The sequence below is a fragment of the Crinia signifera genome, chromosome 2, assembly GCF_055691185.1.
Source record: "Crinia signifera chromosome 2, ASM5569118v1, whole genome shotgun sequence".
Taxonomy (NCBI): domain Eukaryota; kingdom Metazoa; phylum Chordata; class Amphibia; order Anura; family Myobatrachidae; genus Crinia; species Crinia signifera.
This window is the reverse complement of record NC_139218.1, coordinates 330266717-330289456: the sequence shown is the minus strand read 5'-3', so window position 1 is coordinate 330289456 and position 22740 is coordinate 330266717. Positions and strand designations below refer to the sequence as shown.

Genomic DNA, 22740 nt, shown 5'->3' with positions numbered 1-22740 from the left:
GTGGATATTTTGCAGCGTGTCAGTCAGTAATGAGTGCAACTGTCGGGAGACCTGGAAAGCGTGAACTGTGCAGGGACTGAGTTTGAGAACCACTGGTCTAATCTGTCCAAGATTTAAAAACAAACAACCAAAAAACAAACAATACAAAACTTGTCTTGTTGAAGTAAAAAAAAAAAAAAAGCTATTATTTGCAGTTATGATAAAATTAGAGAATACCAAAACTGTTTAATATAAACCCTGGGTATCAAATGGTACTGACAGTTACATTCATTACTACAGCCTACCAGACATGAATTCCATATATAAGAGGCTGCATAAAACTTGCTCTCCTCTCTCTCTGTGTAAACCAGTCTACATCATGCAAGAAGTAACACTATTTTCTAATTAAATTAAACAATAATTTACAGAGAGCTATATCTATGCTTTTAATGCCTCATGGGCAGGTATTCAATACTTTAATACCCCTTGTGCAGCGAATCCTGTTTTGGATTCGCTGCACAATCGCCGGGTTCCGGAGGGCTGCAGCATTCGCTGCCAGCCCTCCCTCACCCCCTATTCAACGCCTCAGGGGCTTGCTGCCCCTGGCGATAAATTTTAACCTCCACCCCCCCGGCAAATGCCGCAGGGAGCCAGAGGACGGCTGCAGGCAGGGAGATGGAAGCCTCCCTGCCTGCGCCGGACACTGTGGAGGTGAAGGATGTGAAGGAGGGATGTTGGGGACACAGGGAGAGCCCCCCAGAGCTGACAGGGGGCTGTGTTAGGGAGCCGCTACACACTGGTCCCGATTGTGCATGTGTAATGATCGGGATCAGTGTGTGAATATATGAATATTAATGAGCAGCTCCCGGCTCGGCCCCCTGCTGGTGAATGTGTAAATAAATATATATATATTGTTTACAAAAAAAAAAATGATTAAAATATATTCATGTGCTGCAAGCACATGAATAAAAATAGCATACCCCTTCACAGAAAAAAAAATCAGATTTTTTGACACCAAAATAAAAATAAAAAACGCTTTATTTTCAAAGATCACATTCCAGTTCACCTAAAAAAGATGACGAATGTAAAATGGAGAATCCGGGGAAAATCACTGGAGAAAGCAGTTCTCCACTTCAGCATTAAATACACTCTCGGCGAATTCCACTAAAAACCCCATTGAAAACCACTGGCGAATCGCGGACAATCACAAACAGAGAATCGCCAGACATTCGCTCTTCATTTGCAGAGAATTGTGTCCATTGAATAGGGCGAATTGTTTTTCCTGTGAGAAAATTCCCTGTAAACCCCGGCGAATTGCCTGATTCCCCTGAAAATATGGCGAATCAGAGGCATTGAATACTGGCCAAGGAGACAAAGCATAGGTGTGACTGGAGGAGTCAGATAGCCCAAGTGGGGCTGCAGTCAGGGCTGATTGACAGTCTATTTGGGGGTAGAGGGTAATGGTGTAGTAGATGATCCAAGGATGTGGCTAGGATCTCAAATGCAAGCTGGATGCAGAACATCTACTGTACAACTGTATTAACATATAAATGCTGTCGCAGTTTCTTCCATGTAAGCAGCAATAACAACACCCACCACATATGAATCAGACCCCAATTGCTTTCCAGCATCATTCCTACTTCGCTGTCATCACAGAAAATGTTATCTAGCCATGTGCTCTGTTTAAATGAGAGCAACAAAACTTCCAATAATAATAATTATACTGAAAGTATTGTGTTCTACAGTTCATATATTTCACATATTTTCATAAATTAGAAACAGGTCAGACAATACTTTTAGTACATAGAAGAATGCCAGCCTTCATGAACTTTCAAGTTGGTCCTTACACGCGAGACCCGTCCAATCCATTAAGAGATGGTTTCATTTGAATTTGAAATTTTTACTTTAATTGTAGCATTGTCATAATGTACTGGCAGCCTGTCTGCAGCTTTTGGCAATGGAGGCTGGTAACGGTACTTGTATCCGTATGCCCTTAAGTGGTAGACCATGTATTCAATCACGTGCATGAGTTCCGGGTCAACATAATGAAAGGATATCGCCAGGTCTGAACAGCACTGGGGACCCTGCAGAAGAATAATGTAGAGACAATTCATTTCTATAATTCAGGTTATGAAAACATTAATCTAACAACCGTATAAAAAACAAATCAAGCACAAATAAAGAAGCTACTACTAATACTTCATACAAATATCATAATGGATAGCCATGGTTGAAATAAATATGTTTTTTTCAATGGACAATAGATTTAATTCACACACAGCATGGAGCCTATGGGCCTAATTCAGACCTGATTGTAGGGCACATTTTGTTAGCAAATGAGCAAAACCATATGTGCGGCGTGCACAGAGAGAGTTAAGCTGTGTACACACAGTTCGAGTCAGTATAATTTTCTATTCGCTCCTGTTGTGTGGCCATAGTATCGGGATCGAAATCAGAAACAGACTTGGCAGACAAGTCTATTTCTGCTACGATCTGCTAGATCGAAGGCAGTGCAATGTTGCTCAATGCAGCATCTCCCCCTCCCCCACATGCCGTCCTCCCGCCATCCCTTCCTCCCTCCTGGGCGGATCCCTGCAGCCATCGATATTGAATCAGTATCAATGACTGCTGGGTTGTGCCATTTGTAAAACATTAGATTTGGGTGAGTTATATTGTTTCTGTGCAGGGTAAATACTGGACTGCAATTGAGATATCAGTTTTGACACAAACAGTTGTTTTAAACCTTTGCGCTTCCTCTTAACTGTCAAAACTGTGAACATTTATGACGCACACTAGGGAGGTCATTCTGATCTGCACGCTCCCTCTTAAGTCACCGGATGTCAACTACCCGCCCTGTTCACATAGCAGGGCGCCGCAAATCGGAGTCACCAGAAAGAGACTTAGATTTGGAAACGCTTGAAAAATCACTCAATGGTCGGCGACCATTAAATTATTTCGGCCCCGCACGCAAGGCTGCAAAAGGATATTTATGCAAAACATCCATTCACATGCGTGTGCCGGGATATTCGCCGTGAGAGGGGCAGGTATTCGTGTGGTCAGTCTTTAGTTGGCTTGCAAAGCTGTGAAATTCGCAGATGCACAATGCTGCGATACTCTGCTGCTAGTGTTCCTGGATGGTCTGCTGAATGTGCATGAAGGTGTATGCCTTCCACTACTCCCTCAACCCTTGCAGTGCACCCATTAAATGTGTGTGGGAAGTATGCATAGAAATGGCGCTGTGCAACCTGGATGCTAAAAGTAATAATAATAATAATAATGTAGTTTCTGCTACATGTCTGAGTGTGGTGTGAGAATGGCTTTGGATGCCTCCTACAGCATGTACCACTGCTACAAATACATCCTCTCTGCCCCTTAATCTGATTTGAAGACTTTGCAGCATTATCTACAATAGCGGCAGACCTACTCCATACTTAACCAAAAACATCCTTACTCTTCTTCACAAGATTGCCTTGTTATTCCTGCCATCTTGCCCCTCAGTGATTTTTGCCCTCTTGCCCCCCAGTGATTTTTGCCCTCTTGCCACTTAGTGATTTTTGCCCTTTTGCCCCTCAGTGATTTATGTCTTCTTGTCCCTCAGTGATTTTTGCCCTTCAATGATTTCTGCCCTCTTGCCCCTCAGTGATTTATGTCTTATTGCCCCACAGTGATTTATGTCTTCTTGCCCCTCAGTGATTTATGTCTTCTTGCCCCTCAGTGATTTATGTCTTATTGCCCCACAGTGATTTATGTCTTCTTGCCCCTCAGTGATTTATGTCTTATTGCCCCACAGTGATTTATGTCTTCTTGCCCCTCAGTGATTTATGTCTTCTTGCCCCTCAGTGATTTCTGCCCTATTGTCCTACAGTGATTTCTGCCCTCTTGCCCCACAGTGATTTATGTCTTATTGCCCCACAGTGATTTATGTCTTCTTGCCCCACAGTGATTTATGTCTTCTTGCCCCACAGTGATTTTTGCCCTTCAATGATTTCTGCCCTCTTGCCCCTCAGTGATTTATGTCTTCTTGCCCCTCAGTGATTTATGTCTTATTGCCCCACAGTGATTTATGTCTTCTTGCCCCTCGGTGATTTCTGCCCTATTGTCCCTCAGTGATTTCTGCCCTCTTGCCCCTCAGTGATTTATACCCTCTTGCCCCTCAGTGATTTCTGCCCTATTGTCCTACAGTGATTTCTGCCCTCTTGCCCCTCACTGAGTTTTGCCCTCTTGCTCCTCAGTGATTTATGTCTTCTTGCCCCTCAGTGATTTCTGCCCTATTGTCCCTCAGTGATTTCTGCCCTCTTGCCCCTCACTGAGTTTTGCCCTCTTGCTCCTCAGAAATTTATGTCTTCTTGCCCCTTAGTGATTCCTGTCCTCCCTTTTCCCTTCAGAAGGGAAGTGGTTGAAAGGTCTACAGTGTCTAGGTAGACAGTGAATAGGTCGACATCCAATACGTCGACACAGGCAATAAGTCGACATGGACTCGATCAGTTGATAAAATATCAAAAGGTTGACATTGGCAAAAGGTCGACACAATAAAAAGATTGGCATTAAATTGGTTGATGTATGAAAATGTCAAAGTGACTTTCTTGCAGTCTTGTTCATTACTGGTGTCTTCTTCATACTTTACCATCCATAAAGTGTTCCGAAGGCCAGGCCCAAATCATGGAGAGCATATGCGCTACAATAATTGGGGTCCATGTTGACAGGTGTTGCCACTTACAGGCAAAAAAAGCCAGTGGGAAAATTATGTTGACCTTTTCCAGGTCAAAATTTTGCATCAACCGACTGCATGTTGATCTTTTGTCATTGTCAACCAAATGCACGTTGAACTATTTACTTTCTACCTAGATACTGTAGACCTTTCAGTCCACACCCACTCAAAAAGCTCAGTGAAAACCTAGTTTATCCGATGCTATTATGCACTGGACTGCAGATGTTTTGCACATCGTAAATGATTTCCTATGAATGCATTTGTCCATTAATACAGAGGATACGGGAGGTGTAAGACAACCTCATTGCTATACATTATATTCCTTGGGTTCCAGCAAGAATGCTCTTGTTCACTTACCTGCACAATAGGATAAAAACAGTAACTGGTATACCAAAAGCTCTTAGGAAAATCTCCTGTAAGATGATAGTCAGGTGTAAATGGATGGAAAGTTTCCCTTTTGACAGTGTCTCTAGAGTCCCCTGCTATAACCCCCATTTTTTCCATACACTGCCCCAGTGCTAAATCCTCCACTGATGTTGTATGTTTGCAATCTCCAGTGCGGAATCCTTTCACAAAGCGTCTCAAAGCTTCTTTGCTTAGTACATAGCCAGCTCCGCCACTCATGTAGCCCTGCTTGGCAAAGGGTTTGAAGCGTTTCCCAAAATAGACCGGCTGGTCAGGTGTATAATTAGAGAGCATCCAGCGCAAATTATCCACCACAACATAGGTGTCATCATCTGCTTTGAGAAACCAGTCGGCTTGCTCTAGGTAGTGCTTATGTGCATACTGAAAGGCTTTAATAGTCTTCCAATACAGCTGGTCCCTCCCTTCACTGGTATTCAAACCAATCGTCGGGAAGCTGTCGTTGGTGACGGAACTCATGAATAAGGCCACATTGCAATGACGAGTCCAAGTGTACTTTAAATGTACAGCTTTTGTGTCCAAGTTGTTTGGTCCAGTCATGATCCAGCAAAGTATTCGGACTTTGTGCTCTAGCTCATCACTCACTGTGCTGTTATCTACAAGACCCAAACATAAAATAGTCAGAGGCATAGATTTCCGTACCATTAGTAGACTACTAATACTCAAGAAATGCAAAACAGCTGAAGTACCGATGTGTCCACATACATCTAGCCTCCTTGCACCTCCTTTCCATTACAATGCATCTTATTCAAAACAGACCAATCTGTTGATTAAATGACATGCAGCATGCCTACAGTATATTCTGTTTGCAACCATGTATTTGCATATGAAATGCTACATTCCAGTGCTCTCCAGTTAAACATTGTAACAGCATTTTTTATGCAGATACAGAGGCAGTCACACAAAGAATATAGGCATGCCACATATCATTTTCATCAGCAGAAGCTGATTGTGTGTCACACTCGCACTGTTTTGTGAATAAGATGCATTGTAATGGAAAAAGTTGGATGCAAAGATGCGCAGTGCTACAAAATCACACAGAGCTTACATTATAAGTAACATGATTTGTAGCACGCAGAGGATAGATTTTTGTGGATACATCTGTATGTCATCTAGAACTCATTAGTGCCACAATACTGTATGGGGGTGATTCTGGCTAGCTAAGCAGTGGTAGTTTGCTACTAAGCGAGCTCTCTAACGCTAACCGCTGGGCAAGCGAATGCCCACCCCCCGCCAACTTGTGAATATCATCACCTAAACATCCACTCGCAGGGTAGACTGCAGGGCCAAAATCATGTGATGGTCACTGGCCAGCTAATGATTTCTACTATGCTCGCTAATCTAAGTCAGTCTGGGCTAACTTAGATTAGCGTATCCCGGTCTGAGGACTGGGCAGCGGCTGACGTCCTGTGATGACAGTCACCTGCCCCAGGAAGACAGGTGCCTGCCCGCGTTCGCATGCGATGCCCAGTGTTTTCCTGGGCACAACCAGCAATTTGGAAGGTACACCCAGCATTATGGTAGGTACGCCCAGGAAACGGAGGGCATTCAAGGGAGTAGCATGACAGTAGGACTCAATAGTAAACCCCCAATGCCAGGAAAGACTATTTCCGCTTTGAATCCCGAAGCCACGGGCCACTCATCGGGATCGAATCTAGATTGAAGACTGTTCAATGTCAATTCAATTGTGCTTCTAGAAGCAAAATCTAAATGTGTCCAAATCGAAACATGTGTACGCCCCATTGGTCACATTGTAGACCCAGAGAAAAAGCCACTAAGATACAAAACTGAAAGAAAAGTACATCACGCTACTCCTCTCAGCATCAGTCACGTCTCTAGTCACGCCATATAGTGCATGGACAACCTTAGAGGACGCACCTATAGGTGCAGACCAGGGACTAGCACTTCGAATTATTGTTCGATATTAACTAAGGTTTACTAATCAATCAGAGGTAGTGGATAAGAGTTAGCCATCATTCTCTAAAATACTGTGGATTTTGGTAGACTTCACAGTTTTGTATAGCAGGTCGATTTACGTTACTATTATTACTTTTAAGTGTCTTGTATAGCGCAGCAAACTCTGCTGCACATTCATTTGCGCCTGAAAGTTTGCCATGCCCATTTTATCAGAAATGCAATTACATTTACATACAGTATTTTTACTCAAACCTTAGGAGAATCACTAATAGGCTGTTTTAAATGTACGCTACTTTAACAATCTTACAGTTAAACATTAGAATAGCTCAATTGTATTAGATATTAATGAGTTTATCAAGATACCTGTCGTGTGAGTATGAGGGATCTGATCTAGCATACGTAGCTTGTCCATGTGTTTCCATGAGTGAATTGCTAAAGGAACATCTGTCTTGGAAGTCTCTGTGATCATTTTCACCAGGAAAAATATGGTGGAAAAGCCCACTATAATTCCACAATTGAATGCCATCAACGCTGATTTGCCAGAAAAGAATGCCATTGCTGAAAAGAAAAACATGCAGTTTAATTGACAGCAGCATCTGTGCTGACATGGGATGGATTACTGGCAGTTAGAATGCCGGCAGTCAGAATACTGACACTGGCATCCTGACTGCCATAGTCCTGACAAGAGAACTAATCCTATGTCATTCTATATTCTCGCTTCCTGCAGTCTAACCCTTTCCTCCCACAGCCTACCCCTAACCCTCCCCACTGCAGCATAACCCTAACCCTCTGGCATAATTATGGTTGGGATTCCATCTTTTGTGATTCTGGCTTCAGCAATCTCAGGATTTAGCACTTTTCAGTTTATTCCAAGTGGAGTTAAAAAAAGTATTGCTTTGTGCAGCCAAAGTTGGAGAAAAGCATTTTGTGCTCAGGTTCTCTATTTCACCTCAGTTCCATTAGTCATACATCAGTAAAAATAGATCGAAAAATAAATTCTTCTAGATCCCCATGGTAGTCCAACAAAAGCAAATCACCTTGAGGTCATCATTAAGGTCTTTCCAACAGTGATGTAAACTAGTAGCAATATTCCACAGGGAACTCGGCAGTGTATTCCAAAAAATTAAAACCTTTCATAACAGGTAAATTTAACTGAAATATCATCTGATTGGACAGGTGCCACAATGGTCCAATGATAAGCTACTTACGGTGCACACTGACCACTAACAATAGTGGAAACCTGCCCAGTAGCCCAGCCGTCATTGGCTGGTCTCGGCCATTTTGAAATTCTTTCTTTTTCTTTTCCCGCTGGATGAGGGGGACCTGGACCGCCGTCCCTGGGAGTGGGTACACACTAAAATGATCTTGATACAATATTTAGTTTCCAGGCCAAATTGGAACCACATATCAGATGGATCATTCAGTGTACCTGCCATTGTGTGTTCCCACAGGACACATGCAACAGATTCTGGTTGGCCATGCTGTAGAGCCAAACAGAAGATATTGTGCAGGATGCCATGTTGCTGAATACATCACATTGTACATTGCCCCAACGTGCAAAGTGCGTAGCGTGCAAAGTGTGTATGCAAAGCATGCTACAGGGTCTTGTCGCATGTGGGGACACATCGCTCTGATGCCACCCCAGACTATGGGTGGTAGTCAATCCCGGCGAAAAGAGCGGCCTTCGCCTATTCAATGTTGCCGTTTCCGTCAGCATTGAAGGCATGTGCAAACCCCCGCAGTGAGCGCCTTCTGCAAACAGCAGTTTTTCAACATTCCTACTTTCCGACACTCGGAACATTGAATTCCGGCTGTCGAGCTGAATGAAAACAGCCCGGGAACGTCTCGTTCAGACAGTCGCTGACATGACGTTTACCTGCGAATGGGGGAAAAAAGAATTTGATGGTCATCGACCATCGAATGATTTTTCACCAATTCGGCCGCATGCGAGGGGATGTGTAAGTGCACACATCCCCTCGCATGAAAATGTGGGGTGGGGGGGGGGGGGGGGGGCAGGCATTTGGTTTGGGCAGCGTTTACCCGTTTTCTAGGCTGCGAGTATACAAAGCCTTGCGAACAGGCCTAAATCAGGCCCATAGTCATAAATGTAAACTGGTTATTAATAAATAATAATAATAAATTACCGCAGACGACATAGGTATTAGGGTCATGATCACAAGATTACATTCTATCCGACTGCATCTTCAAGTCCCGAAAGATAGAAATGTCAGGATGATGTAAACCTCATATAGAATAATTACATATTGCTGACAAGGGTGTATGAAACATGATTGCAGGGTGTGAGGCGCACATGGCCCACACCCAGACATTACATGACCTAACAAGAGTCTGACGTCCGTGCTGCAGAAATAATGCGCAGGATGTAAACAAAGACATCTTGCGGCTTCTCCTGAGTCCAGTCTGGTGTCGCGATTTTATTTTTTGGGGGCCAAGTCCTTGGATGCATACTTGGACCGAAGAGGATGCAATCTATGCTGGTAAGTATGGGTTGCTTCCACGGGTACCCTCATTGGATTACTTCAGGACCATCGGCTGGACGGAGGAGACCTACATACGTGTCAAGATAGGTAAGTATCTGTATGAAAGGTCTCTGAGTGTAATAAAGTTTTATTTTTCTGGCGTGTTTGTGCATTTATTATTTACTATTGGTTCTGCTGTGGAACTAAGCTTCCCAGCAACCCCATTAATGGGCTGCATGCGGGGACTTGTGGTTCTCCAAGTCCCAGTATGCGGCCCAGGCTTGCTGGGACTCATAGTTCCACAGCAGAACTCAATCGTTTTTTTACCAAATATGGCCGCCACCTTGCAGAAGACAGACACTAGAGGTGGGCTTAACCTCTAGTGTCTGTCAGATGAGCGTAGCGAGCCCAACGATACCCGGCTGGAGCACTCAGTGCTGTTAACAAGGACCTGCCCTGTCTCCTCGCCCATCAGCAGCATCATGGGGGAAGTGACACCTCCTACCCGCCCCGCAGCCGCACCGTGGAGGAGCTAGAAGCTCACATGCATGTTCCAGAGCCAGAGCCTCTCACTATGTACAGCCTGGATACCTCCTGTAGCAGTCCACCTTGACACCCTGCAGCTCCCAACCCCCCCCCCCCCCACACAGATTGGTGAGTGCCCAGGTATCGCTGTACTTATCAACTCTTCTGTGTGTGTGACCCCCTTCTGTTGTATGTGTGACCTTCGGTACACTGCTTTCCCTGTGTGTGTGTGACCCCCCTGTACCCCTTGTCCCCTGCTACCCCTTTCCTCTGTGTTTGTGAACCCACCTACCCCAGTTTCCCTGATGACTGATCCCCTCTTACGTGTGTGTGTAACACTGTGTACCCAAATACAAATGTGTAATGGGCATTATGTGTGTGGTATAACTTGTAATGGGCATAACGGTGTGTGGTATCATTTGTAATGGGCATTATGGCATGTGATATTAGGTGTAATAGGCATTACAGTGTGTGGTATAATGTGTAATGGGCATTAAGGTGTGTGATATTATGTGTAATGTGCATTACGGTTTGTGGCATTATGTGGAATGGGCATTACGGCGTGTGATATTATGTGGAATGGGCATTACGGTGTGTGGCATAATTTGTAATGGGCATTATGGCGTGTGCCATAATATGTAATAAGCATTATGGTGTGTGTCATTATGTATAATGGGCATTATAGTGTTTGGTATAATGTGTAATGGACATTACTGTGTGTGATATTTTGTGTAATAGGCATTACGGTGTGTGGTATAACTTGTAATGGGCATTACAGTGTGTGGCATAATTTGTAATGGGCATTACGGCGTGTGATATTAGGTGTAATAGGCATTGCGGGGTGTGGTTTAATGTGTAATGGGCATTACGGTGTGTGGCATAATTTGTAATGGACATTACGGTGTGTGATATTATGGGCGGTATTCAATGAGCCTGATTCGCCATGTTTTTATGGCGATTTTGTGCTGTAAGGCGAATTTTTGACTAAAACGGTGAATCACCCTATTCAATGACCAGATGGCGAATACATTTGAAGGTTTTTTTCGCCATGATTCACCGAGTAGCAATCGCTATATTTTTATGGTGAAGTGGAATGTGAACTTTTAAAATAAAGTGTTTTGTTTTTTACATTTGGTGTAAAAAAATCAGGAATTTTATTCTGAGGAGGGGCATGCTATTTTTATTCATGTGCTGTAAGCACATGAATATATATTTAATTTTAAAACAAATATATATATATTTTTTTACACTAACCAGCCAGCAGGGGGCGCCGGAGCCGAGCCGCTAATTAGATATTCATATATTCACTTCACCCGATCATTACATATTCATGATCGGGTGTAGTGAATATGCCCGGTCCCCTGCTGGCACCCCCGGGGGCCAGCCTGTGCTGCCTGGCACCCGGGGAGCCAACCTCCCCCCCACAAACGTTGTGGGGCAGGCAGGGAGACTTCCATCTCTCTGCCTGCCACTGTCCTCAGGCTCCCTGCGGCGTTCGCCGCAGGAGCTCATATTCGCCGGTCAGGGGCAGCGAGCCCTTGACTCGTTGAATACCGGAGCCGGCGAGGCTCCGGAACGCGGTGACCCATGGCGAATGTACAGCTAATCCTAAACAGGATTCGCTGCACGTCGCCGGTATTCACATTGAATACCGCCCTATGTGTAATAGGCATTACGGTGTGTGATATTATGTTTAATAGGCATCACGGTATGTGATATTATGTGTAATATCATGCCCCTTTTTGCCATGCAAGGGTCCAACCTGCTTCAGTATTTGGAACTGGGACCATCCATTATTATATTTCTAGATTTGCCTATGCTTGGGGCCCTGGCACTGCAGCCACTGTCAGAGGTGTGGCAAGGATTCCCCAGAATGGCGAGGCTCGTTGAAAATGCAGCGAGCCCACTGCATATAGTGGCGAGCCTCGCCGTTTCCACCTCGAGGTGGAAACGGCGAGTGCGGGGGAGGGTTCTGTTGTATATCTGGTGGTGATATCATCTGCTAGGGGGCGCCAACAAAAATCTTGCCTAGGGCATCAAATTGGATAAGGCCGACTCTGGGGACAGCTCCAGGCTTCAGCCTAAGTAGCTAAATTCAGGAGGGGGGGACCCCTTAATTGAGGGGTCCCCAATTCCCCAGGACCCCTGCCAGGCTGACTGGTCAGGGTTAATGCTTTGGCCGCGGGATCTTATATAATAAGTGTTCCCCGGCTGTGGCATTACCCTGCTGGCTGGTTGGGCTTGGTGCTGGTTCACAAAATACGGGGACCCCTACTCGTATTTTCCCCCGTATCTTGGGAACCAGGACTGACCCTTGGGCCTGGTGCTGGTTTTAAAAAATACGGGGAACCCCTACTTGTTTGGATCCCTAACTTTTTTAACCAGGACAATTATTTATTTATTCTTTCGCTGCAGCCTGCACAGATCTGACTGATCCGTGCAGCCTGCCGATGCAAATTTATATATACTAAATACATACGACATCGTAAAATACGAATCAGTCAAATACAACTGCTTTGCAAATTTCCCTCCAGAATACGAATTTGTAAATGCAATATGACACCGATAACAGTCGTATGAATTCGTATCCAAAATACTTAATACTAAATATCTTAGTAAATTTTGCCCGGAATGTCTTGTTGCTCCTGAATTGAAATACCAGCAACCTTTCCTGCAGAGATATCAGTAATACTCAGGGCTGACTCAGCTAAGCAGTTGCTTTTCTTGCTTAATAAAGGATTCACATTATCTCCCTGGCTTTCAAATGCCTTGTGACAACTTGCATTTTCTGAGTCATTCACAGTTTAAATGCAGAGCAGTAGTCTCAGCATTTGATTTAAAGGGCTCTGCTCTACACTGAAGCTAGTAGTACCCGAGGATCTCTCTACATCATCTGGGTGTGGACTGCAGGGTCAACAGGATCTCCTGTCACTTTCACAATCTCTTCCCAATTGCATTTCTATAGCAAACTTCCAGGTTCTATAATTATATGCACCTTTTAGCTTGATAAACCCCATTATGGGTGTGTAAATTCTGTATGGATACTGTGCTTACAGGCAATCTGTGTTCTGTAATACGCAGCTATGCTGCTACACTGTGCTGGAAATGTTTTATGTTTTTTTTCACTATGTTCTACAGCAATCTGTGGGGTATATTCAATGGTCTTTGGCGAGCTGTGACGGCGGGCAGTGCCGATAGCTCACCTTCACAGCTTGCAGGTCAGAATTCAATTGACCCCCCCCCCCCCCCCCTGCACTCGCAGTTTGCACCTCGCTGGGTTTTTCCAGCGAGATGGAAATGGCGAGGCTCATGGCTAAATGCAGTAGGCTCACTGCATTAGCGGTGAACCTAGCTGTTCATGGGAATTCTCGCCGTCGTCTGACACAGGTATTAGGTCGACACCATTAGGTCGACATGGGAAAAGGTCGATATGGTTCTTGGTCGACATATGAAAATGTCGACATGGTTCTAGGTCAAAAGTCATTATTTCGACAGGTCGTTAGTTCGACAGGTCATTAGTTCGACAATGTCTAAGTCGACAGTCAAAAGGTCGACATGGGGTATTTCACTGTTTTTTGAGCCGACATGTGCCGACAGGCTGTATTTCATGCCCTACCATCCACTAGGGCATGGTGGGAGAACAAAATAGTGTGCCGAGCGCAGCGAGGCACCGTGCCAGACGCATTGCGAGTGCAGCGAGGGGTTGCGGTGCACTTGAAACTGTGTCCATGTCGACTGTGTTGACATTCAGGCCAAAAAACTGTGAAAAATCCCATGTCGACCTTTTGACTGTCGACATAGACATTGTCAAACTAATGACCTGTCGAACTAATGACCTTTCGACATAGAACCATGTCGACCTAGACCCATGTTGACCTTTTCCCATGTCGACCTAATGGTGTCGACCTAATAGGATTTTTGTGCACACCAGCAGATGCCTTACAACTGTGTACAGTACAGCTCAGTTATTAAACCAGTGAAGTGGTTTTATTGAAGATAAAGAAGGTATATCTGTACTCACTGTTATACACACTGGTAGATGGAGTGGAGCTTCAGCAGCGTGGCGTGTTGTACAGCTCACCAGCCAGTTAGTGTATCTAGGAAAAAAAAGGTAGAGGTTGCTGGAAAAGGGTCTATAATGAGCAGTACAAGAAAAAAACAGAAGAAGCATCGCTACAACGACAATGAATGAAAGAAACCAATTGTGCAATATAAGTATTTTATATTAAAAATATTATACACACATACAGTAACTAATATGAAAAAGTAAAAAAGTAGAACATTTTCATGAAAATAGCCTCACTCATAGGATGAATTTGAGGGCCTTAGTTGGTCATATGGCTCCAGAATATGGGCAGTATTCAATGAGAATTTTCTCCTTGCATGGCAAGAGTTTTTTTTCTCTCGCCATGCACTCGCCGTGTTTGGAGATTCTCCGTCACGGGTCGCGGCGAATCTTAACCCCTGCAGCGGAGGAGCGTCCGCTGCAGGGAGCCGTGGGGCGGTGGCAGGCAGGGAGATTGAAGTCTCCCTACCTGCCCCAGAACGTATGTGGAGGGGAGGAGGGCTCCCCGGGACCCAGGCAGCACAAGCTGCCCCCCCCAGAGCCAGCAGGGGACCGGGTATATTCACTGCTCCCGATCATGCATATGTAATGATCGGGTGCTGTGAATATATGAGTATCTAATGAGCGGCTCTCGGCTCCCGGCCCCCTGCTGGCTGCTCTGTGTAATAAAAAAATTATAATTTTTTTAATTAAATATATATTCATGCTATAAGCACATGAATAAAAATAGCATGCCCCTTCACAGAATAAAATTCCTGATTTTTTTTACACCAAAATTTAAAAAAAAAACTTTTATTTTAAAAGTTCACATTCCACTCCATGAAAAGATGGAGAATTGCTACATGGAGAGACACGGCGAAAATCACTTAGAAAGACGGCGAAAATATCACATTGAATAGCGTGGTTCACTTTTTGAGACCAAAATTCTCCGTCCAACGCGAAAAAAGCACAAATTCGCCATAGAACACGGCAAATTTTTCTCATTGAATACTGCCCTATGTCATGGGTTTGAAGGTAAGTGCACTTTACCAATTCAGCTGCCTGAAGGTTGTTGTTGAAATTTCGGAAGCAAGTGGTGAATCCTCTCTATTTGTACGGTTCCCAATCCGGTGCAATCCGTACAAATAGAGAGGTTTCACCACTTGCTTCAATTTCACCAGCAGCTGCTCTGTGACAGCCAACTCTTATCATAGGCGCCCATATTTCTACCTACCAGTAGAACAAATCCTTGTTGGACACACACATATACATATATATGTGTGTGTCCAAGGCTGGCTGTAGCTTCTTGTACCCCCTCCCATGATTACAGGACTTGATCCAATGATCTGCAGGGGGACTGCTTACAAAGAGGGAGGGACGGTGTGGGGGGAGGAGGGGGCCATGCTGCATTGAGCAGCATTTCCCTAGTTCCGAGATAGTAGAAATAGACAGTACTGCACAGTCTATTTGTACATTCGTTTCAGATGTCCTGGGGACTCCCATCGGATCGGAGGCGGCAAAGTGCGGTGCGCTTCGCACTATGTGTTATGCGATTTTACTTTAATTTAAAAAAAATAAAAGTAAAATAATCCAATGAAATACCTGCTTTTAGCAATCCAATGCAAAACAACAAAGGATAATAAAAATAATTACTAACTTGCTCAAAAGCAATTAATGTATTTTCACCCAAAACGCCAAACTCACAATTCTGTAGGCTAGTAACCCAGTGCATTTAGTTAGGACTGGAGATAAATCTGTCACAATTGCGTCCATTTATTCTGATAAAGTTTGTGTACAAAGTATCCTCTGGAAATAATAGAAGCACCAAGTCATTATTTAAATGACCGGTACTGCCTCATCTTTGTGGCCACAGCTTATGCGACGGAACTTACGTAGCGTAACCCGCACCACCCTGGATCCACGCCACCATCCTATGTCCATGCCACCATCTATTACCTTTAGTAAAGTTGTGGCGAGGGAAGCGGACAAGGGTGCTATTCTGAAAGTGGCTTACGTAATTGGCGTAAGCAGTGGCTGTAAAGATGAGGAAGTACCAAATGACCTGTTTGCAGACAATAAAACTATTTTACAATCTCTGCTTGTGTAATTGTAGTTACATCATATATTCAGTTGCAGTTTAAATAGTAACAATAAAATTCCAATAGTTAAACCTCTCAATTATTAACTTTCCAGTAAATGAGCAAAGTAACTTTATAGGCATAGATAGTTAGATAGTACTGTATTTTTAGCCGAGGGCGACAGATCTAGGAAGTGCTGCAGAAAAAAGCACAAGAAAAGGAGACTAGGACAAGATACAGACAGACACGTGAAAAAAAAAAAAGAATTTTATATATATAGATAGATAGATAGATAGATAGATAGATAGATAGATAGATAGATAGACATTGTACAACCCATCAATAAAGAGCAGTGCGTGAGTATAATGGGTATATATTGTCAACTTACAGTGTAGCTCACAGTGAGTAGCGCACTGCCGCCTGCACAGAGGATGATGCTCACCTCGCACACACTCGCACACACACACGCACTAGACAGCTACACTCAGAGCTCTCTGCCTCATAGCCAACCATAGACGTGTATGACAATGTCCTGTCACAGCATTGGTTGCAGACCCGCCCAGTGTCCCAGGAGCGAGACTCGTTTCATGAAGAGCATAATTAAAGTACCTGGCTGAACTGACAACGTGTCCGCTGGCAGCGGGTGACTGCAGCATAGAGGTGACCGGATCTAAGATGTGGCACTTTCAGCAATTAGATTGTCCATTGTGTTACCATGTGTAAGTAGTGCAGGAACTCGTGTGTGTGCGGCACAGGATGTGGAGAGCTGGCTGGTACTGTATGACAATGAAAGGGGATAAGAGAAATATGCAACAAGTATTTGTTTATTCTTAAACGGAACAATTGGTACTTTCACACAGGGGCTGGTGCAAGGTGTTTTGGCGGAGACTATGTAAAAACCGGACCCGGACTACACTCCGGACCGCCGGACAGCCCAGGGGCCAGGACATCAAAATCTGCAGTCCGGAGCTTGTAGGGTCCGGTCCGGGGAGTGTCTTGTCCGGGGGTGTCTTGTCGGGGGGGGGGTCCCAGGGACATGGGGAAGGGGTGATTACATACAGCTTTCCCGTGTGGTACGGACCGTCCGGTTTTTGCTACATGCCCTGACCATACAGTGAGGCTTTATTCTACCCCTCCTCCTCTACCTGGTGACAGGTGTCACAGGCAGAACCCCCAGACAGGACACCCCCGGACAGGACAACCCCCCCGGACCGGACGCTACAAGCTCCAAAATGCAGAGTTTGATGTCTGGTCCGGGGGTTTTGTCCTGGTCCGGTTTTTACCCATACCCGTCTTGGCGTGCTAGGCCAACTTTCACCCACTGCCCATGCTTTCTCTGATTAATAGTAATGCCACACATCGGTACCCCCAATTTAAAATGTGCCATGCATCAGTGTCCACAAGTTATTATATTCCACACATCTGTGTCACCAATTTTATTATATCCCACGCATTAGTGTCCCCAAATGATAATATGCCACGTATCATTGCCCCCAATTTATTATATGCCACGTATTATTGCCCCCAATTTATTATATGCCATGCATCAGTGCCCCCAATTTATTATATGCCACGTATCATTGCCCCCAATTTATTATATGCCATGTGTCAGGGTCCCCAATGTATAATATGCCACACATCGGTGCCCCCAATTTATTATATGCCACGCATCAGTGACCCAAATTCATTATGTAGTATATAGAAATGCCCCAACTAATATAACACATAGGGCCTAATTCAGCCCCTTGGCTGGGCTATGAATTCACAGCGCAAGCAGTTATTGGAGGACAGCTCATTAGCACGGACTGCAGTGCGATCACAGCCAGCAATGACTAGCCATCATTGGCTGTTCGCAAGGTGATTGACAGTCTGGGGTGTTTGTAGGTGGCATCCCAGTGTTTTCTGGGAGTGTTGCCTAAAAATGCAGATGGGCTCGTGCGATGGGGCCCGTCTGTGTTGACCATCGCCTTGCTGAGTATGTCTAGACTTACTTGGTGCTGTGAACAGGGGGAGAACCATATCATGGTGAGTGATTGAAAATGGTTGTCCCCCTGTGTGCACGGCAAACGTATTTACTGCCACGCACAGGGGCGGGTGGGGACCCTGGTGGGGCGGCTTTTCCCTGATTGCTGTGTTCTGCAGCACAGTAATCAAGTCTGAATCAGGACCATAGACACACACACACACACACTGCCAACACTCATTAACCCATAGGCATGGTACACATACCACAGATAGACGTTTTCTCTCCCGATAAGCTGGTCATGGATCACAGTATGTTGTCCATCATGGAATGAGCTATATTGGGAAGTATGACTGACTCTCCTCAGGACATCATCCATTCACCTTCTAGTTTATCCAGTTTTAAAGGTTTCCACAGAACTGGTTTCCCCAGAAAGATGCATCTTCTAAAATGTATCAGTGACTGTGCACCTGCCAGCAGTAGCGATCGCAGGGGGGGTTTCTGAAAGCTGAGGGTCTGAAAGCTGACCTAGTCTGAAAGCTGAGGGTCCCCTCTTTCCATGGGTACAATTTTTAAAATCGGCCCAGGGGAACCGGAGACATCTGACTTCAAAGCAGTGGTCCCCATCCAAGCCTGTTAATTGCTCTCCCCAGTCAGATATTTCAGTTTCTGTCTGACTTAGAGTTTTTCTGAGGGTATATTCCAAAAGATGGGACCAAGCAGCTGGTTACTGCTCCAGCTCCACACACCTGGTATGTAGTTTTATATACTCATTGGCAGATTGCTCTGCCTCCTGAACTCTGATCCCCTAGTCCACAATACCATTTGGTAGGTGGGATTTTAATTCCATTAAAAGCTAAGAAACCTAGTTCTGGGAACTTTAGATATCTGCAGTCAAGCAAGCTGTCCTCCCACCAGAAAATTATGAATAATAAGCCCACTCCACTATACACCCCTCCTCTGCATATTAAACATCCTCTACCACCCTCGAAGTTATGTATCAGGGCCCCTTCATTCAGCCCAATGCCCCCTTATCCCACCATCTGTGCAGTAAAGGGGTAATTAGTGGAAATTACTGATCCAGGCCCTACATGCTGAGTGGTTGATATAATACCCCCTACCACCCGCAGGACATCAAAGCTTCCGCTCATAGCACCCCCCACCCCTACCGCTGGAGGATCGGTAGGGGCCCCAATACATTGCTATGCCCAGGGGTCTACTATACTGCTGTTATGTGTATATATATATATATATATATATATATATATATATATATATATATTTATATTATTATTTTTTTTATTATTATTATTAATAATATACATTTGGTCTATCTATAATACTTTAACTGACCCGGCGCATACTGGGTCACCTAAGTGTCCATCTCCGTGCTTTGCTCCGCCCCTATGGAAACCCCCTTCTGAAAATCCTGCGTTTGCCCCTGGCCAGGTGACCTGGAGAACATGAGCAACTATGCCCTAAGGCAGGGGTGGGGAACCTTTTTTCTACCAAGGGCCATTTGGAAAATTTTAAAACCCTTTGGGGGCCATATAAAAATTATCAACTCAAAAATTACACACGGGCAGCGGCATATACATATGGGTATTACACAAATGGGCAGCGGCATAGACATGTGGGCATTACACACACGGGCAGCGGCATATACATGTGGGCATTATACATGTGGGCATTATACACACGGGAAGCGTCATATACACGTGGGCAGAGACACCAGGGCTGGCTAATTAATGCATCAGCCGCCTGCCCGCCTACTTAATCATTAACAGGGGAGCAAGTATAAAAACATTTTTAGTGGTACTGTGCTTCGTGCCGAAGGCCATTTAAAGTAAGTATTGTGGAGCATATAAAAATATTAAAACAGGATATGAGAAACATAGAAAAGATCCATCCAGAATCAAATTTATAGCCATCAAACAGGTCACCCATAACTGGAGGGTGGAGGCTACACTAGGATGATAAATAAAGTCATATGACACAAGGGGGAGTGGCTACATGACAAAACTTTGTGCCCCCAGTGCCAGATATGCCCCCCCACAGTGCTAGGTATGCCCCCAGTGCCCTGCACATATGCCCCCACAGTGCCACACATATGCCCCCAGTGCCAGATAATGCTAGCCGCATATGTTAGTACATATGCGCTAGCAATGCAGTGGGGCGTGGCGATTTATGTTAATACATCCCGCCCTTAGTGAAGAGATGGTGTGCTCATGCGCACAGCATCTATTCCCCACTGCTCTGCTAAGCACAGAGCAGCAGCATGCAGGGGGGCTCCCAACTGTACCCCCCACCATGGGACACTGCCAGCCCTGGGTGGGAAGTGGCACAATCCCCCAAAAAACTGGACTGTCCTGTGAAGATAGGGACAGTTGGGAGGTTTGATTAAAATATGCTATTAAAAGTCTAAAGGTGATTATCTCACAAAGGTTTAAAGCCCCATACACATTAGCCAATCCCCGCCAACACCATTATTGGTGGCTGTGGGGACCCAGCAGAGCTATGGCATACTTCCGAACAGGATTTCTCTCTTAATTTATGATTACCATCACATGTGTGGAAGCACCTTTCTTGTCCATTAATCTGTTTAAAATAGGTGACGACAATCATACATTAAGAGGAAAGTCCAGAAACAGAGCATTGTGTCCCTCCAGGAATGGGTAATGTTGGGAGGTATGCCACGGTGGTGTGGAGGAACAGGGGAGGGGACAACCTGTAGCTAGCCCTCATTACCGAGGATCTCTCTAGTCTATACATGTTCAGAGGAGGGAGTTTGTCCTACCCCAGGATTGTCCTACCCCAGCAAAACCCACCACAGAGCTATGCCTCCCCCCCTCCCCCCCCCATTACTACCACCTCCTGTCGCTCCCTCTCATCTCTGCTCCGGTGATCTATGCTGGAGCTCCTGGGCCCTGCCGCTGCCCCAGCTGCCTTTCATAACTGCCGCCTGCTTATTAGAACTAATGGCGGCGGGGGCAGGGGAGCTCCGGCATACAATCTCCGGAGCGGAGAGCAGAGGGGGGGGGGGGGAGGGGAAAGGAGAGCGGCCACTGGGGGGGTTCCCGGACAGGTGATGCACCAGTGGTGCACAGCTGCAGGCACCACTGGCGCACACCTTCATCTTAGTGGTATGCCCGGAAATTTTCAGGGACAGCCCGCTGCGGCAGCCCAGCTGAGCCCGGGAGATTTCCAGGCATACCACTCAAGTGGTTAATGATGCGCAGGAGCACACATCGGTAACATTATTCAAGGTGCACACTCAGGGCTGGCAACAGAAACCTTGGGGCCCTGTACATTTATATTTCTGGGGCCCCCACCTAATCCCAAATCCACACAACCCTCTTCTGTACGAGCCTCATTTAACCTTTCGCTGCTCCAGATCCTGCTTTCAGGTGCAGACTTCTCTCGTTCTCAGTCCTGTTGGCCTGGCTCCTGGCTGCTGCCTTCTGCTGGCCTGTCACTTTCACGAAAGAACGCAGAGCACTACAAGCAGGCACGGAACAGACGACCCGCGCATGTGCTATAAAGTACTGAGGCTACAGTGCCAGCGGCGGGTATGGCTATGCACCTGCGGCCACAGGCCATGTGCACACCAGGGTTGCCTACTTTTGAAAAATAATTTCAGGGAGAAAAGTAAAAGTGAAGGGGGCGGGCCTTGCATCACCAGGGGGTGGGCCTAATATGGTTCACAACCAATCAGAAAAATATCTCTTTGGATCGCCTGCACTGTAGTCCTCAAAGGGTTATATGGTTTTGCAATGTGCCCTGAATATATGAAGCTCAAAACATGCAACTTACAGTACTTTCCGGAGGAGGGGGGAGGAAAACAGACTCAAGCAGGAGGAGAGGGTTTTATTGCGGCAACTCTGCTGCTTGCCGGGCACTGTTTACTTTTAGCCAAGTGATTAAGGGGATATCTGCTGTCCTAGCTAGTGAAGTGTGATACACAGACGACAGAGCAGGGAACTCACACTTAAATTCAGACAGCACACGGAGACTGGTTTCCACACTGCAGAACTACGGTAATTGTATACTCATCTAGGCTAAGTGTGAGTTCCCTGCTCTGGGGTCTGTGTATCACACTTCACTAGCCAGGACAGCAGATATCCCCTTAATCACTTGGCTAAAAGTAAACAGTAAACAGAGTATGCAATTACCGTAGTTCTGCAGTGTGCACTGGAAACCAGAAGTCTCTGTGTGCTCTCTGAAGGCTGGAGCCGGCTGTCACTGTGTGCTGCTGATGCTGCTAGAGAGTTGGAAGCTGCTATCACTCACATGTTGCTGCTACTGATAGCTTCACTTCCTGTACTGTGTACCCGGCCGTACGGGGAGGTCTCCTAGCTACTGCAGGACAGGTACTACTGCCGCGATGTCGACTGCGCGGCTTCATCATGTCAGCGGCGTCACTCAGCGGCACGCATTGGGGAAGCAAAGCAGCAGCTGCGGGAGAAAGGGGCCCTCTTCCGGGAGTCCGTGAGATGTCCCATGATTCCGGGAGTCTCACGGACATTCCGGGAGAGTCGGCAACACTGGTGCACACACCGAGTAGATGGCTCTGACCCCCGAACGGCAGGGCGCACACACAGTAGACAGGAGTGGCACACAGT

General features: G+C 45.6%; 1 protein-coding gene across 2 annotated transcripts; it reads right to left on the bottom strand.

Moving 5' to 3' along the window:
* Positions 1–947: 947 nt before the first annotated feature.
* LOC146057759 (glycoprotein-N-acetylgalactosamine 3-beta-galactosyltransferase 1-like) lies at positions 948–22321 on the bottom strand. Of its 2 annotated transcripts, XM_083169413.1 has the most exons (6): positions 22291–22321; positions 16765–16931; positions 14054–14129; positions 7391–7585; positions 5045–5706; positions 948–2063 (listed from the first exon to the last, which is right to left on the bottom strand). In XM_083169413.1, the coding sequence occupies exons 4-6, from the start codon at positions 7581–7583 to the stop codon at positions 1848–1850; spliced, it is 1071 nt and encodes a 356-aa protein (XP_083025539.1). In that variant the 5' UTR covers positions 7584–7585; positions 14054–14129; positions 16765–16931; positions 22291–22321; the 3' UTR covers positions 948–1847. The 2 variants fall into 2 exon arrangements, with proteins under 2 accessions (XP_083025539.1, XP_083025537.1); XM_083169411.1 differs by lacking the exons at positions 16765–16931; positions 22291–22321 and adding an exon at positions 16544–16638.
* Between the last annotated feature and the right edge of the window lie 419 nt (positions 22322–22740).

Bases quoted from the DNA above. Each gene is read 5' to 3' on its own strand.
- LOC146057759 (XM_083169413.1), bottom strand. From the start codon at position 7,583: ATGGCATTCTTTTCTGGCAAATCAGCGTTGATGGCATTCAATTGTGGA. The intron at 5,707-7,390 runs GTATCTTGATAA...TGGGTCTTGTAG, and splicing joins CCCTCATACTCACACGACAG to ATAACAGCACAGTGAGTGAT. The intron at 2,064-5,044 runs GTAAGTGAACAA...ATTCTTCTGCAG, and splicing joins GTTTTTATCCTATTGTGCAG to GGTCCCCAGTGCTGTTCAGA.